Below are 18,553 nucleotides of genomic sequence, written 5' to 3'. Positions count from 1 at the left end.
TCTGAGCCTTTGCTTGCTGGGCTTTTGCCTTGATGTCTGCCAAAGTTCTGGCTCCTCTTCTTCCTGGACTGGTAAGTGAGATCGGGAAACGTGCCCTGGGAGAGACCTGGCCCGCAGGAAATGGCATTGGGGAGATTCTGGAAACGGGAATCTGAAAAAGAGGTAAAGAAAAGCACAGCTAAGACATGAGGACCATTTAACCTGTGTTTAAGAAATATTTAGTTTGGTCTTAAAGAAACAGTTGTAGTTTTGGAGAAACCCCTTTGGAGAAGTCCCTTCTCTCCCTCACTTGACATAAATACTAAGAGACATGCATGATCTTTTGACACCTGACACCCTTATTTTAAGTCTTTACAATCTTGGTAACTCAGACTGGAAGCTCAGCCCTTGCTGTTGTGAGTTACTCTAAAGCAGAAAAAGTGTAAGAGTGCCCCAAAACTGAACACCTATCATCTCTTATTCTGCATTTAATACTTTATTCATATGCAATTTATATCCTTTTAAAGGTTTTTGTCAACATTCTGCTCGATTCTGCACTGCTTTTTCACCCCTGCAGATTTGCACTTGTCTCCTCAGCATCTTTGTATAAAGTCATAGTAATCTCTCTACCATATATCAGTAGGTAGTAAAATGACAGGGGTTTAGTCCTTTCTGCCAAAGTATGTCCTCTGCTCTCCTCATTATTTCAGTTTGCTTTCTGAAAGTATGTTCCTTCTACTGGAGGTGATGATAACAGCACACTCACGTTAGTGCTCTGCTGTCTCCCTGGCGAAGATTTAAGCAAGGACGTTTTACAGTTACCTTTGTTCCCATGTATCTGCTGACACCCCTCCTCCTCTGAGTAGCCACTTCACCACATCTGTCTTTTCTACCTCACAGGGGAAACTATTTGCAACCACCCTTCAATTCACTCCATTGTTAAATTTAATCCCATTTTTATCACACTGGCTGATCAATTGTGCTTCCTGTATGACATTCCAAATACCTTTTATTGACAGTTTTCCCCCAGTTTTGGTTTCACTAACAAGTGAAAGCATTCATTAATGTTTTCCTGCCCCTGTGCTATACTTATTAACTTATACTTATTTACTTATAACTATACTTACTTACAAACGGTTTACAAACTATTTGTAAAATGTGTGTTTGTGTACTTCCCAGTATAAAAGACTCTTAACTAGGAGAGTAGAATTCTTAGGACATCCAGAAATACAGCAGCTAAGCAGTTTTCCATTTACAACTTCTGCCTAAGGCCCCAGATGAGGGAGCTGAACAGTAACCAGAGCACATTCTGCTAGAAAAAGCAGAGGCCCTATTCTGCAGAAACCAAACTTCTCCTGTCACACAGTCACACATGACTGCAAATTTTTTCTGTGTTGTTTCATCCATTTACCATCCACTGTTGACTATAAATAATATCAAGAAAGAATCAGGGTTATCTGTGCCGTGAAATCTTGTGATCATTTTCTGGAAGAGGATGGAATGCCCAGATTGAGTGATGAGGTCCTTCAGGGCATCTCCTGGAAGCGCAGATGCAGGTGTGTGCTCCCACCACCAGGGTTTCAGATGCCAGAGGACTGCATGGTGCAGGCCATGGGCTGGAGCGGTTCTTTCATGCTTCCTTCCCCCTGCCCTATCCCCATGGTGAACAACTGCCTGATTCCTCTCCCGTGTAGGTTTCTCATTGAGACTCAGCAGCTAAAGGGCTTTTGGAATGGAGGTGTTCCCTGGAAGAATCTTTCCCTGCAACCTAGTCTGATGCTATGCCATGTCCAGCTGGTATAAATGGTAACTGCGCTACTTCTAGGTGGTCTTTCTTTAAACACAGGTAAGTTAGTTAGGTCCTGGACTTGTTAGATCAGAGGAAGCTGTTGATAGCTGACAGTCTTTGTGGACTGTACTGGGGATATTCACACACCTGCTAAGTTCTGTGCACCTCTGGGCTACAACCTGCTTTGTTACTGTGGTCTTGCAGTTCCTGCCCAGTTTCCAGCAGGAACTGCAGTACTCCCTGTTATGCTTTGCCCTGGGCTTTTGCACTATTCTTTGAGCTTCTGGCCCAAGAGATCTTTCAACAGATGCACATGTACAAAAGATACTTAAGTCATGCTGATTACCCAGCCAGCAGATCCCCTTTAGCAAACGACTGAGACAACTTTGGATCAAATATTTCCATCACTGTAAGTGGGTAACACAGTTTACACACCTAACTGGAACTGAACTGACAAAGCCACCAGCTGAGCTGACCCAGTGAGGCGCTCCGTGGAGCTGCCTTTGTTTCTCTTTACCTTGAGTGGGGGTACACGCGGCACTGGGGTCCCCGCAGCAGGAAAGGGCTGTGCCTGGCTCCGAAATGCCTGGTGGTGCTGACAGGTCTCCATGATGCGTGGCTTTTTTTCGGGAGTGGTTGGAGCTTCTTCCCGACTCTCTGACTTCCTCTTAGGTGCTTCCACACTGACTTCCATGTCTTCATTTACAGGGGGCTTCTTTTCTGGTGTTTCTGAAGTCATCACTGGGCTTTTCATGTTTGCTACTACTTCACCTGCTTCGGGGCTCTTTGGTTTACTTGGAGCCACACCTGAGGCACTGACAGTCTCTTTGCCCAGCACCTCCTTTGAGGCAGGGTGCTTTCTCTCTATGTCTGCTTTTTGACTGTTGACAATTTGTAGTTTCTCTTGAACAGACTCTCCGTGGACTCTCTCTTTTAAAGGGAAGGAATAGTCGCTGGGTTTCACTGCGCACGCACCAGGGGAGACTGAGGCCTCTGTGGGTTTGGCTGGTTTCAGCTGCACGTCCTCCCTTCCTTCCTCCCCTCCTTTTTTCATTGCTGGTGCTTCCTGGACTGCTTGTGCTTTAGACTCTAACAGAGAGGTCATCTCCTCTTTGAGTGGGACCAGAGAGGCTGGCAGGCATTTTGGTGGCTCAGCTGCTGGATTTTCAGTCTCTGTCTCGGCAGGGCCGGTGTTCGCTATCAGTCTCCTGGACTCCTCAGGACTTAGCCCAGAACTATCAAGAAAAGCAGATCTTTTATTTTGTGAAACATTCTTGCAAAAAGCATATTATCCTTACAAAAACTGTGAGGATTCTCTACATACCACACCCTAAATAAATGTGTCTCACACATCTAATTCAGTGCCAGAATCCTTGAAAATCTTCTGTACTCTTGTTATTTCCACATGAAGCAGAACTTAACAGCAAAGTTTAAATCCAACTAAGTGAAATACTTGGAACACAGGTCAGATCTAGTCCTCTATCCCGATACCAATTTTCTAGGCTGCAAAGCAAATTAATCTGGCCAACAAGAAATGCTTCTGTTATTAGCCGCCACAGGCACATCGTTGCAGCATGCAAACAAGCCCATGCAGCTTCCATCTGACTTCAGCTCATACAGTGATGTTTGTGGGAAGGGACACTGAGAAGCATTCCCTAGAGGAACATGGCTAGTGCTGGAACCACTGGTGTTCCCTCAGCTTAGACCCAACGTTGCTGCCTTTATCATCAAAGACATGGGAGTATTTCCCTGTATTATTCCTCCATCTTTATTTGTGACAGAAATTAACAAGATGGGACACTAATTGCCAGAGTGACATCTCATTTAGGATTAACTTAATTCATCCCTCTTAAACTATGAAATCTGGGATTTCTGCCCAAACACTAACCCATGAAGTCAGATGAGGCAGCCTGATCAATCTGTAGGATTGATTTCTATCAGCCAAGTTTTTGGGAGCTAGAGACAACTGAAGTCCTGCTGCCATGCATGCCACCTCCATGCTGTCCTGCTGTCCCCCTAAAGCTTCATAAATGTGGCCGTCACCTTTCACCACCCAGCACAGAGCAACATGTGTGTTTACATCCTGTTTTTCAACATTAAGACACCTGGGTAAGGCAACTGAGGAAAGCTCTTTGCTAATGTCATGAGATTACTTCTTGTCCTGGTGTATTCCTTTACTTAGTCCTGCAGCCTGCTGTGTGTCCATGTGTGCACCCAGCTTCCCACTCACCTGTGAAACCTCAAGCTATCAGACCATGGAATGACAGGTCTTGTGGGAATCAGGCTTGTGGGAATAGGGCTTGTAGGAATCTAAGTGCTCTAGAGGGTTAACACATGATAGATAAATGAGAGGACAACTGGCTGACCACCCAAGGACAAGCACGACAGCCAACTGGCAAGGTGCAGAATAAGAAATTCCTTATTACTCATTTAGTTGTGTCTGTCTGTTTTCAAGTTTCTTAGTATAGTTACTTGCACAGAAACCTGAGATCCTCTCCATAGCCCAAAAGGATGGGAAGATCATGAAGAAAAAAGAAACAGAATAAAAGACTGGATAACATGGTAAGTTAACCAAATCTGTGTCCCACTGGATGTGGGGAAACACACAAGATGTCGTGTAGCAGGTGACTTGCTGCAGGGTAGAGTATGCTCCACCACCATACCTAGGGATCCTGACACTGGAAGAACCCTACAAGGGGAGTGTCAAAAAGTAATGTAGTAAGGAGTGGGAAAAGTTAAGATGTCAAGTCTAAAAGACAGCCTTGCCTGAGGAAACCAGTTCTACACTGGCTATTAAAGCATTAGAAATCATGACAGCAAACACATCACTTCTGACCTAAGTCCCTCAGGCGTTTTCTCAGTTCTGCAGCAGCTGGATTAAGCTGGAGGCCTTTTCCAGCTTTCAGGACTAATGAAAAATGGTGTTTATTGGTGGATGAACGCTACAAATGGAGCAACAGGTACACCTGGATAGGCAGTGCAAGGGCAGAAACGACAGTCAAGGGTCTTACCTCTGGCCATAGTAGCTCTCAAAAAAATGTTCCTTCCACAGCTCGACCTTCTTTTCCTTTTCTATTTCTTGTCGTATTCTTAGCTGCATTTCTGGTGTAAATTCACCTGCAAAAAGCAATAATGGGTATCTTCAAAAAAAGCTACGGATGAAATGAAGCCATGTAACCACAGGAGCCTTCCCACTCGCGCTGTCTCAGACAACAGCTTGAGAAGAGTCGCTCCCCCTTTTCAGCACACTGGTACCTGTCAGTATTAAGTCAGGACACTCATCTTTTCATTTCAGAAGTACAGAGGGTCCAAACAGAATCTCTGGTACATCGACTTCCTTTTGTATTTTTGTATAAACTTGGCCAGGTGAATAAATATAGAAAGTCTGTTGCATCAAAACCAGCAGAACACACACCTTTACTTAGAGTAATAAAGCAACAGGGTTCAAAATTCAGTCCTTTGAAACAGTGTCTGTTGCAGCAGTGAATTCCTGGATTTCCAGTGTTGCGGTGATCCTTTGTCTCCCAGTTGCGAGAGTTCAGCTAAAAACACACACTGTCATAAGCCCAGGTGTGCCCTGAGCACAAAGCCCATGAGTCAGCTGCATGCTGTGGAGGAGATGGTCCCTGCTCACAGTGCATGAGCACGCTTCTGGTGATGTGGTTTGATCAAATGATGGAATTAAGCACTTCTAAGATAAAGATGCAAACAACTGTTGAAGGTGCAGGAGTCCTATCGGTTAGTAAATATCTGATGTTATGTTATATAAAAAATACTGGCTCAAAGGACTTGACCACACCACCTGTGGACAGTCGACTTCACTGATGACCAAGTGCCTTACTTGGGGAATGCAATTTACCTTCTCCACTGAGCTCAGCAGTGGGCTATATTTAGCTACCACCACTTGAGAATTACACAGCTCTGTCATCTCAACATGATTTTAAACACATTTTTCCCTCTTGTCTTGAGTCTCTTTTCAGAGACTTGCTCATTTTTCAAGGCCAGCTTGGATGGGGCTTTGAGCAACCGGGTCTAGTGGAAGGTGTCCCTGCCTGTGGCAGGAGGATGGAACAAGATGATCTTTAGGGTCCCTTCAAACCCAAATCATTTTGTGATTCTATAATTTTTGCACACATTAAGTTCAAAAGTGAACTCCTCACTGCAGCCCCTCTTTGACCTTGAGATGATGTAGTTCTGGGCTTGCATGTGCTCTCTCAGCTTGTGTTGACTACAACTGCCTTTACCTAGGAACTCCCTTCCAGTGCTTCAACCTCTCTGTGAAATCTTTTTCACACATTCCCCAAAACATTCACTAGCTGAAAACCTTCAAGAGTTCTGCATCGTTGTCTGGGGAAGTTTTACCTTCTGACAACCTCTCCTTCCACCCTTGGGCAGCTGAAGTGAAGAACTCATTGTTGAGTGCAGAGCCACTGAGCTTCATCAAACCATCTGCCCCAACCTGGAACACATGAAAAGGCAAACAATATTGACTAGCTGGAAAGGCAAATGTCACATTTCATCACATGAGATCTGAAAACAGAGGAAAAATCCTAACATTGCCACAGATCTCTCTGGAAACTGCCTTTAACTCAGGTGAAAACTCACAGCCTTTTAAGGCTGTGCTTAGCCAAGGCTGGGATCCAGGAGGCTGTGGTAGGTTTTTCTCATCCTCAGCCCAATCCTCTGTAGCTGCATAAACACACATGAGCAGCAGATGGTACAGGTGGCAAGGAGAAATGGAACAGCACAGCCTCCGAGAAGCTCCTTCAGCTGCCCTTTCCCCTGCAGAATGAATGAGCTTCCTACCACCCAAAGCACCAGCTCTGCTGCCTTCTCATGAACATAAGAAAGTGTGTGAGGGAAAAGCAAGCACAGAAGAGGTGTCATATAAAAGTAACTTTGAAATGTATGTAATCATAACCACAGATGCTTCAGGAAAAATGGACAAATGAGGCTCAAAACCCATTGTGTCTTTGAAATATGGTTAACTAAATAGAGCAGTCAAGCTATCGAGTAGGACATAAATGAGAAAGCATGAGGCCAAGACTGGAACAGTTGCAGTGGGAAATGATAACCAGGGTAATAAAACACACATGAAGTTTGCTGTTGCTCTTCATCCCACAGAAGTAAATGTGGAATTTCTCCGCTAGAAACACAAAAATACATGTATGGTTCAGTAAGAGGCAAAAACTTGCAGTGGGAAAAACTGATGTGCTTCCGTTTCTTGTCTAATAAATCAGAACAAACAAGCAAAATCCAGCTGTCCCAGTGCAGGCTTCATCCAATTACACTGGGAGACTGTGCAGGAAACCTTCACCAGTGCAGGACTGACAGGGAAACTCTGCTCTCCCTGAGCCAGCATTGTGCTGCAGGTAATGAAAATGATGGAATTGACCTAATAGAAAGTTTTATAGGTAAGATTTAGTTGGTAGATTTTTAAGTTAGGAGCTGCCATTATAGGGATTACAAAAGCAGGGATTTATTTGCTAGTTCCAGTCCCTACTGGTTGACTTGAGTGAGCAGAATTGACACGATTATCCTCTGCTGCACATATGGGGTTGCCCATTCCTTGTGCTGCAGGACAGTCAACTGCCATGGGGCTGATGGAGTCAAGCATCACTGCCTTTCCCTTCTGCAGAAGCATCAGCTGTAGCAGCTCAGACTGAGTCCGTGCCAAGAAACACAAAGCAGACAGGTGACGTTTCACAACTGGCACGTCCAACGCCTTCGCCTCTTCTCCTGTTTACTACAGTGAACACTGATGTGCGATAAAGCACGCAGCACCATTTGATGTGGTGGGCTGCTCTAGGAGATTTATTACAGCAAAATGTAAGATCTGGCCTCTCAGGAGCTAAGCAGTATTATAGGGTTAGTCAAAACTTGTTCTCAGTCAAATTCTAATTCAATTTAAGGACAATTAAACTTAAAAGCCAGGGCAGAAATGTCCTACCATCTGCTGTGAGGTTCTTGCCAGTAAACTCCAGCTGCAAACTCCATCACATCATATTTTGACACATACCAAATTATTACAAAGGCCACAGGACTTAAAAAACAATTGCTTCAAACATTTATTGGATCAGCCTTGGACTAACAAGTCCCCGATGAATGCTGACTGAAGATCAGAATTTATGAGGCAACATAAAAAGTTAGAACTCCTCCTAGCTCCAAAGGAACACTGCCTGCTCAGGGAAGCACCCTCTGTAAAGCAGACGATGGTGCAGCTGCCAGAACGCACACACTATTAACACTGTGTGAGAGCCATGGCCGCTGAGATAGGTACCACATCACTGCACATGGATGTCTCAGCTCCATCTAGCACCTCCATCTAGGCTGGTGTCCCTTCACAGACTATACTGACTGAGTCAACTGGGTGTATGGACATGGGGACTCGGTTCACCTCAGCCTGAGGCAGACACCTGCATGTACTCAGAGGCTCTTGAGTGTACCAACTGGAGTTCTACTTTCTATAAGAGAAGCCCTGAGTAAGCAGCTGAGACAGACTCTGAGGAAGTGACTGAAATGCATAAATGCAGGCATCTAGTGCTGATCTGAGCATCACACAGGAAAGCATTTTAAAGGGACTTGCAAACCTGAGACAGGACATATGGAAGATTTCCATCTGGAGTGGCATCTTGAAGCCAGCTTTGCTATCTAGAGAACATTTAAAATGGCTCTAGGCACATATGTTAAGGCATCTGAACTGACGCTCCTACAACTGAGTAGCATAGCACAGATTCCTCCTTTGCTCAGAAGCTCCTGGCCAGCTGGGGCAGGAATACTGAAGACAAACATAACATGAGTAAGGTAAAAGGAAGGAAGGAATCATCCTTGTTCTAGCTGCAACTTTTATGGTATTGAGCATAAACAGATTGAATTTCACTTCCTCAACTGTTTTTTCCTCTTTTTACATGCAAGTGTGATATTTACTCTTTTCTCATCTCTCAGTATCATCCCTGCCTTCTCCAAGCTGCTGAAGAAAACTGCTGCAATGTTGAGATTGCTTCATGCTTCAGAGAAAATTCATCAGGTCCAGATGAGCTGAAGTAACTGTCTTACCAAAAGATTCTCTTACCTAAGAGGTACTTTCTAAGTAAGAGGATTTTCAGTCCTGAAGGCTGAGTCCTTACCCCCTTGTCACTCACGTTAATTGTTCCTGTTATCACCAACTGTTTAGTGAAGAGCTTAGTGAAAAACTTCACCATTTCTTCTGTGTCTCCCTCAGAGCAAAGGAGCCTACTCCTCCCCACTAAACACTCCTGCTTTTCCGAATTCCTCTCTTCACACGCAAACAGACAATCCACAGCATAAGCTGCCTCTTCAGCTGCCACACACTGTGTTGGTACCTTTAACAGCGTGTTTTGGGTCAGGGCACAAGCTCTGTGGCACAGGTCAGGCCTGCTCTGCAGTCTGGACAGTGTGAATGTGCCATAGAAAACTCGTTCAGTTTTCACTTTACCAAATTCAGAATTTGACAGCAGTGATGCCAGAGAAACAGAAGAGGCTGGAACTAGATGGCAGCATCTGTATTGATGTTCTGTGGGAAGGCACCAGCCTAAGAGGCTGCAGGGTCAATCCTGTACTGAATAGTCCAGGTGAGTACAGGAGAGAGGAAGATGTTGAAACTGCTGCATGCCCATCACTCCTGGCCCTCTGCAAGTCCAGTGTAACAGAAACATTGCTCTTGCTGTAGCTGGGAGTGTGGATTGATTTAGCAGAATTAAGCCACATTCTTTTTTTCTGGTAGCAACAAATACCTAAACAAATCATTGAAGAATTTTCCAATTTTTTTCCACACTGTGCACAGAAGCAGAAGCAGCAGCCTACCTCATTAGCTATAAACACAGTGTTTGGGTGGCTACCCTGAATTTCCTCTGGAGATGCTCCCTGCTGACACAGTAGAGCCACTTCCCTCCACAGCAGAACCTAGAAGAAGCAGAACACAGAAGACCTACCTGCCTGTCCACCTCGGGCAGCAGCAGCAGCAGGCGCTGCTGGCATTCTGTAGGCAGGACGGAGAACGTGTGCTTGTTGATCAGTGCCCGCAGGTTGGTGTTCACAAGAATGGAGTCAGGAGTTTCCACATCAATTTCAGCACACTTTGTTCTCTTCAGCTGCCCTGCAACAAACCACCAAGACATGAGTATCACTGTACTTGAGAGAGGATTCAAGGTGCCTTTGGAGTTCACTGTCCCTGAGATTTTCAGAATGCCACCTTCATAATCCATTTCATACACTGACTTGAAAAACACATTTTACCTTTGCATATACAGTTCAAAACAAATTGGGTCCTTTCCAGCACAATCTCCATTGTAGCCTGTGTCAGCTGACCGAAATCTTGTAGAACCCCACTATCTGGGGAGTGACAAGGAGTCTTTTTCAGAAAGGTTTCTAGAACTGCTTTTAGCCACATTGATTTTCTATTTTTCGATTTTAAGTCTCTCACTAAGGTCAGTTTGTTCCTTGGGAGTTCTTCTTGGACATTCCTACTTTGCACCTAGCAAAAGCATTTCAGAAGAATTCATCAGCTCATTGTACTTGGGTGGAAAGACAAAGCAGTAACGAGTAACTATTCTCTTTCCTTTTCTGTGTTTAAAAGCCATGAAGTCAAGCATTAACCCTTATGCTATAGCCAGTGTCATGCATGTGCTGCAAAAGGCAGCGTTTGCACTGTGTGCTCTACTTCTTTTGGATGCATCCGCTGTCTGTAACGGGCGAAATACCACATATTATGAAGCTTAGATTAAAAGCACATTATTAACACAATGGGTAGTACTACCCTGCTGCCCTGACATCAAGAATGACAGCATTTACTTTTAAGGTAACAGAGCCTAACAAAGTGTGTGCCATGGAGGCTTGTTTCACTAGCGGAAGTATTCTCCATCAGAAGTCATTCAGAAAACAGCTCTGCAGGTTTATAATCTACTTAAGTTGCAGATTTTCCTAATTACATGGGACGAATGAAACAACTCTGAAAAGTGTCTGTTTTCACCAATGACAATCTAGGATGACTAGCATAGAGACCTCAGAGTATCCTTACGTTCACCAAAGTTGAGTCCATCATTGGTGTACATAAAAGAAACCACAAAAGGTCTGGACAGCTGAGAAGGACCTAACTTCAGTGAATGGGAAGGAAGTCAAGTAACATAAAGCAAGTAGCATAAAGATCTGGGAAGGAATTTCTTTTTTCTTTTTAATGTTATCAGAGTCTCTTAAGTGCATTAACAAGTCTACTAAATAATGCAAGTCCTTTTTTACTTCTCAAAAAGCAAGCTGCAAATTCACAGGTAGAAACCCCTGATGGTAAGAAACGAGAAAAGGCTTATTTGCATATGTACAGTTTGAATTATTATCCCCATTCACACAGCATACTAGCAGTACCATCCAGAGTTGCCCAGAAGTCACTATAGCAATGCAATTAATTACACATTTTCCTCAATTTTGTTATTTAGGCTTTTGTTCTGTCATCAGAGCAACCAAATCTCTGTAAGCAGAAAAGTAAGTATCTTACTTGCATGGAGCCTGTCAGATCTCTGGAATGGTTTCTTTCCCAACCCTGGCAAGGAGTTATCAAGCTTAACAGAGGGAGAGGAACCAGAAGTGGAGTTCTGAGGGCTGCTCGACTGTCCATCTGACTGCTTTCCTTCCCAAGCTGCAAAGGAAATAGAAACATTTAAACACAGGGATGTACAAAGAAATATTACACAAGACATCTGTTTGGGCTGAAATAAAGATTCTTTAACACACATGCCCTAGTCCTAGCAGCTCAAGAACAAGCACTTTGAGGATACTTACACTCCTTTTTTCTTGTAGCATTTGCTTCCCAACAGGCTGGAAATAGAAGTGCCCTTTGTAGCTATCAGACTATCACAAAATAAAGGGCAGGACAACCACTTTGTTTATGGTTTAAGTCTATTTCCCAGTTTGTCACATCTTACTTCTCATTTATATCCAGTCCAGTAATGATCTTGTTAAAAATTCCTTTCAGAGAAGCTTTAGCTTCTGTTAGAGTTCACTGTCAGAAAAAATCTCTTCATATTTGCATGTGTCCTTTCTAAATTTTGAACTACTAGTGTAGCTTTTGTTCTTTCAGACCACCCTCAGGAATTCCTCCTCCTCTTTCCAATACTTAACAGATATTTTCATGTCCTCCTCCGAGGTCACTACTGGCCCAACTAGACAGATTTCATCACTGTGATTTCCTCTCACAATCCATTGCCACCCACGTTCTCTTTTGTACAACAGGATTTTTAACGCCACCGGGAAGAGCTTCTTCCCAAGATTCTCTCCATCTTCCTTTCCCTCCTCCTCAAGTGAGACAAATTAAGAACATGAGCTGGTCTTTCCCCTGCACTCTCTAGGCTTATGTTAGAGTAACATCACTCACTCAAGTAAGGGAAGATGACACTGGAGTGCCATACCTTGAAAGAGAAACTCCACAATACAGGTGATTAATTCACAAATGGAACAAATGCTGGCTTTTACTAACAACTTGCACTAATCATTCCTTCACCCAGTCTGTATCTCTCATTCTCCTCTCTACCTGTGAGAAGAGGCTGAGGGCTTAGGGCTTCTTCAGGTTGGAGAAGAAAAAAGATTGCAGGACACCTGGTAGTTGCTGCTATTCCTACCCAGAGAACAGAAGGAAGATAGAGCCAGACTTGTCACAGTGGCGCCTGGCAGGAGAACATGAAGAAACGGGCAAGAATCAGTCAGGATATACAGAAAAGAAAGTATCCCTGTGAGGACAGCCTGCAGTGGAGCAGGGACCCAGAGAGGTTGTGCCACCTCTGTCCTTGGAGGTTTTCAAAGATCTGACTGGCCCCTAGAAATGCTGGAGGTCCAGCTGCAAGAGACTTCCCGAGGTCCCAACCAACATGAACAGTCCTATGATTTGAACATATTTTCAGAGTACTATTAGAAAAACTGGATGAGTTGACGTGCACAATGTACAATACCTTGCAGCTGTGGTGTAGCAGCAAAATACAGGAAAGTCTGAGAGAAAAACCAGTAACAAAAATTAAATAGATATGCTGGAAGAAAATGGTTCAGCTGTGACTGATGTGGATGTGGCAATAGTTTGGGAAGTGTGAAACCAAAATAAGGAGAGAAGGTCACGTGCCTCCTGTCCCAGTGGTCTGCCACTTCATGCCTGGGAAGGGGCAGATGGCAGGCTGCCAGCATCACACAGAGCCAGGAAAGGCAAAAGCCTCATTAGAATCACAAAAAATAACGACACCAAACAATATCTGAAGTACTCTAAGAGTTTGGATTACTTCCTCCATTAGTCTATTGTAATGATTACTCTATGTTAGCTAAAAAGCTCACAAAATATCCTGCTTCAGTCCCTCTCAGGTCTCTGCTGTTCCTATGTCTCCAAGTAGAGATCCAATTCCTCTGGGAGCAGGGAGCTTTGGAGATCGGGTCCTCCAGACCAGTATCTGCCTGTTGTGCTGATCAACCATTCAGGATTAATCCTAGTTAGCTGAGAAACTGCAGGAGGGTTTTAAACCATCATTTTATGCTGAAGACCTCATACACCTGGTGGTGCATTGTCTTCATACTGTTATGAGAAACGTATAGTATTCCTCTTGGCTTCCTTCTCAGGCCACACCACCCAAGGTGAAAAGGGCACAAGAGCAGCTTAGGACCAAGTTTCAATCAAGCAAGATGATATTAACCTTTTCCTCCTTAGCCTTTTTGAAAGGGTCTGACCTGGGAGCAACAGGCAACCTCATCAACTGTTAGACACTCACTCTACTATTAAATGCTGCATGAAGTATAGCTGACAAACACGCCTGTTCCTTTTGATCAGATATATGGTGCCCAGTCGCAGCCATGCATATGTCTGAACAGATGTTACAGAAACATTCCAGCCATACATAACCAGCACACAGATTGGTCTAGTTTTGGTTTGGATTCGTTTAGAGCTATTTGGAAAGAGAGAATAAACAAACATGCTAAAACACAGAAAGAATTTTATCCTAAAGAAAATCAGCATGAGATGAGGAAACATCTCTAATTATGTAAAAGGCAGCAGGAAAAGAAATCAAATAACCTGTGCTCTATGTCCATACTGAATAGGACACGAAATCTTGAGTTTCAAGCCAAGGAAGCAAGAGAAGATTCTGATTACAGACTAAGAAAAACATTTTAAGCTCAACACGACCCAGCAGTATCAGGCTGCGCTCGCAGCCCAGAAGGCCAACTTTGCTGTACAGAAACATGAAGTGATGTAAATAAGAGCTCCCTAACCTTACATATACACTGTCAGGCTCTACAATAGAAAATGGCAACTCAGGAAAGAATCTGAGAATCATAACCCTTGTAGGAAAATGCCTGCTTTTGATGGAGTCAAAAAGGGAAAATTGAATGCTAGGAATTGTTAAGAAAAAGATGAACAAAACGTAGACTGTCAAAATGGTGCTATACAAATTCAGAATGTGTCTTGCACCCTGAACAGCATGCAAAGTTTTCATTATCTACTGCAAAAAGCACATAGCTTTGTATATGAGGAATAAGAAATTACAGTGAGACTCCTCAGACTGAAGAAGAGATGTCTACAGAAGTCACGAGTGGCAAAATTGTTGAATAAACACTACTTGTTTGTTGCCTGTTTGATAATTAGAAGAAACGAAATAAAGATGTAAGAAGCCTGTCTCAAAACCAAACAAAAATTAGTTGTTTTCACAGCGTGTTGTTTGCCACAAGGCATTTACAAAGTCAACTTTCCCACCCACCAGGTTAGGCAAAAACCAGTGAAGAAAATCCCACCCAGTCTGAGGAACACAAAGACACGTCCTCTTAATTTGGAGGTCCTACTAGAGCCTACCCTGCTTTTACACACTTCTCAACACATGTGCCATCAGAACTGTCGGACACAGATCACCAGGCCAAACGTGCTGGATTTCAAAGGCCCATGGTTCTGCTTTGGTGCTCAGTGATCTGGGAGGTGGTTCAAGAGCCACTATAGGCAATGCCTACAGATGACAAATTGTGGCTTGATAAAATGATGACAGCATTAGTCTACTAAGTCATTTACTTGTACAACACAAAAATTGCCCTATACAAACACAGAGGCACTTCTTGCATCTGAAAGAGAACAACGTGAATCAGGCTTACAGAACCAGAAGATTATGGCAATCAGTTACCCTGAAAAGCCTCTAGAAAAAACTAGCTGGAAGCAATTGCCAACAATTTATGATAACTAGTGAAATGCTGCTGGTGGAAAAAGAGCTAATGCTCCTGAATGAACAACAGCAGTGATCTCAATTTCTAATGCAGCATAAATGCTGAAAACCTCTTGGGGAGCTTTCTGAGCAGAGCATACATCTTTGGAACAATACATGAAAGACATGCTACAGACTGAGAAGCCACTTTTGAAAACTCTAAATACTAACAGAAAAACTACCTCATTTGCTTAGCCATGAGAATTACCTGACCACAGCATACAGGCAGCTACAAGGAAGACATTTATCACAGAAAGAAGCTTTTAACCAGACAATGGCAGAGTAAATTCTATTCAGGATCTATTCTTTACTGAACACATTCCTAATAAAATCAAAGCCAGGAAAATAGAAACTAGACTATTTCAGAAACAAAAAGGAATGCTATAAGAAACACTTTCTTCTCTCATGCCCTACAAACAATAAAAGGCCAGTTGAAGAGACCCAGCAGTAAAAGAGCACACAGAGGTGTCGTTGCACATACCAGATTTTGCAGGTGTGGAGTCGCTGGCTGCCTTGACAGCCTTCAGAAGGACATGCTGGCTAGATGACACAGGCATGCCTGCTCTGCATTGCTGCTGCTGCTGCTTCTGCTGCTGCTGCTTCAAGGCCTGTGGAAGAGGACAGAAGAACAGGACCAAAATGAAATTAAAAATAGTCTTAGAAATTATTAGTATACAGTACAAGCTGCTTGTTTTACAGTAACTGATAGCTGGATTCTGATTCTAACTATGTCAAAAGTGAAAAATGACTTCCCAAACACATTCAGTTCGCATGGGACACCAATACCATCTGTTTAAATATGATACTGGCTATTTAAATACTCTATTACAAGCAGACAGATTTCCTATCTTTGGCATCTAAAGGAAAAAGTTAATGGTTGTAGAACATCTAGGTTGAGTTGTTTCATTCTCTAGGGGATTCCAAATCTGGAGGTGGTTCAAGAAGTAATTATATAAGTTAGCTTCAAAGTAAAGGTACCATCATGTAATTGATTTCTGTCTCCTGAAGAAGTAAGTCATACCTTACTAAAAAACAGGCCATTAGGAAAGACTTTTATAATTTAGTAACAAAAATTGAAACACTAGAGGTAAGAAAATAAAATCCTTTGTTTTAGAAAAGACTGTTAAGGCAACCATGACACAGCTGAAAAGGCACAAACGACAAGGAAGTATGAAGGCATTGGGTTAGACTGCAGCATCTACCCAAACCAAAGTGTCTCTTCTCAAAAAATGAAATACAAACACAAATAAACTTAACAGCAGAGTAAGTTACAACAGATCCAAGTATTCTCTCTTCTAGATCAAACTGTATTACTATTAAGATAGTGATAGTTAACAAGCCAACTCATTTGTATATATATGACACAACATTTCCTTTTACTTCCCATTTTGAAATGTATACTTAGAATCATGGAATGGTTTGGGTTGGGAAGGACCTTAAAGCTCACCTAGTTCCAACCCCTTGCCATGGCAGGGTACCTGGAAAGCAGGGTGTCCCACACAGCCCCCACCAAAACAAACCCCCTACCAGCACCAGCCCTCCACTCTCCTTCAGCCGACCCAAACTGCCCCATATGCCCCCTCTGCCCCAATCAGGGGCTTGTTATTTTCCTTCTGTTTGCCTTCAGGTTGTCCTTTGTTCTCACTGTGCCACTTGTGGTGGAGGGCAGATGTTCCTCAGCACACAGGTGTGTTTGCACAATGGGCAGCTCTGAGGTAAACCCCGCTGATGAGGGCGGAAACCACTACTTACACTAAAAAGAGTAAATTCAAAAAGGCACTGTTTAGTATCATCAGCACCTCCTTTACTTGCAATTTAAACAGAAACCTGGTGTCCCCCGTGCACTCCTCATCTGCTCCACTAAGGATGACAGTGGTGACAGCAGCAGGACCAGAAACTGCTCCTGAGCCTCTTGCTTTGCACCTGCCCACAGTACCTGACAACAGTGTTAAAAACCCATTGAAAGGGGAGAATCCACCCAATGGGGAAGAAACCGTACTGTACAGCTCCCTCATTCATGAAAAAGGTGATAGAGTAGCAAAGGGTGTTTCTCTCCATCATTGTTTCATCTTTCCAGCAGGATGAACACTGATGTGTCTGCCAATTTAGATTCAGGTACTGCAAACCTCTAACTCGGGATTTTTCCAAATGAGTATAAGGAATGCAGCCATCTGCTTACTTGTTACACTGTATGGTGATGGCACACCAGTGTATGCCATATTATTTATCTGTATTTTGCAGTTTTAACTCTGATATATTTATGAACTAAATCCTAACCCTTATTTCTTCAAGAACCTGATACACTCACTGTCAGTATAGCAACAGCAAGTGTTCCAGGGTTAAAAGTTCTCACTTAGAAATCTGCTCTCTCTTCCCTCCAGTAAAATTATAATTAGTTAGCACTCAAGACAGGAGGGCTGAACCCAACCAGCCATCTTCTCCAGTGCACGCCAGCAAATAATCTAGGCCTCAAACAAAATTAAAAATATGAAAGCTCTCCTGAACTATTGTTTCACTCAGTATCTTGTGTTTTTCCTATTACTCTAACACGTGTCTCCTTCCTGCAATCTGTATTTCCTCATTTTATCTACTCTTTATAACTTTTCTTGACCACAGTGGCAACCATGGATAGGAAGAGATGAAATATGTAAAAATATATGACCATATGAAATATTGTCAAAATGGCAGAATTCCACTGGAACTAAAATTAAGCAATGGTTTAGGTGTGCAATGTTTTTAATTTGACCCAAAGCTAGAGCAAATTTTAGAAGATGATGACCTGTGTCAAGCAGTGTTCCTCAGGGGTTGGTGCTGTTTAACATCTTCCCTGTGAGAGTGGTGAGACCCTGGCACAGGCTGCCCAGAGAAGTTGTGGCTGCCCCATCCCTGGCAGTGTTCAAGGCCAGGTTGGATGGGGCTTAGAGCAACCTGGTCTAGTGGAAGGTGTCCCTGCCCATGGCAGGGGGTTGGAACCATATGAGCTTTAAGGTCCCTTCCCATCCAAACCATTCTGTGATTCTATGACCATCGGAAATAGCTTTCTGCCCTGCAGACAGGTGCACAAGTGTTAAGTACTAACAGATAACGCTACGTAGACATCAAGGCCTCTATGTGATTCCTCATTTCTATTTCAGGGTTTCTCCCCGATTCCCCAAATCGAGGAGATTAGCAGTGAAACTGAGAACACCATCTAAATTTTGGAACTTGCTAACTCTGACATAATTCATTACATTCAGAGACAGCACTGCAATAAGGATGCCCAGGAAGTAGGTGTCTCACAATATGAAAGCTGGAGAACAGAGTGGGGAGAGAGCAGAAAGAGCAGCATGAACAAAAAGCTAAGGGAAAGATGGTGGGAGCAGTAGCAAGGGGAATTTGGAGATGAAAAGCAGAAAATTATTAGGCATGTAAGGAGAGGGTTGGAAAGAGGAGAAAATTAGATGGAATGTGGATTTGGAAAGAGCGTACATTTGGAAATGTAGTTTGGGTTTACACAGAGGTCCCTTCCCATTCTGTGAAACAGGGACCTACAGACCAGAGAAAAGGAAGAGGAACTGCT

The 18,553-nt window shown here is 43.3% G+C and overlaps 1 protein-coding gene across 1 annotated transcript in view; it reads right to left on the bottom strand.

Moving 5' to 3' along the window:
• Positions 1 to 7: 7 nt before the first annotated feature.
• The window catches only part of LOC104404805 (putative Polycomb group protein ASXL2), a gene marked incomplete at both ends in the record, with an annotated part of 20,085 nt that continues 1,539 nt past the window's right edge, over positions 8 to 18,553 (bottom strand). Inside the window, 7 exons of the mRNA XM_010013335.1 lie at positions 8 to 151; positions 2,286 to 3,003; positions 4,780 to 4,885; positions 6,131 to 6,227; positions 9,721 to 9,884; positions 11,277 to 11,417; positions 15,476 to 15,602. Coding sequence (XP_010011637.1) covers positions 8 to 151; positions 2,286 to 3,003; positions 4,780 to 4,885; positions 6,131 to 6,227; positions 9,721 to 9,884; positions 11,277 to 11,417; positions 15,476 to 15,602 — 1,497 coding nt within the window. The remainder of the gene's footprint in view (positions 152 to 2,285; positions 3,004 to 4,779; positions 4,886 to 6,130; positions 6,228 to 9,720; positions 9,885 to 11,276; positions 11,418 to 15,475; positions 15,603 to 18,553) is intronic.

This window comes from Nestor notabilis, unplaced genomic scaffold, assembly GCF_000696875.1.
Source record: "Nestor notabilis isolate BGI_N333 unplaced genomic scaffold, ASM69687v1 scaffold29070, whole genome shotgun sequence".
NCBI classification, from domain to species: Eukaryota; Metazoa; Chordata; class Aves; order Psittaciformes; family Psittacidae; genus Nestor; species Nestor notabilis.
Note: the sequence above shows the minus strand (reverse complement) of the source record. Positions and strands in the feature narration are given on the sequence as shown.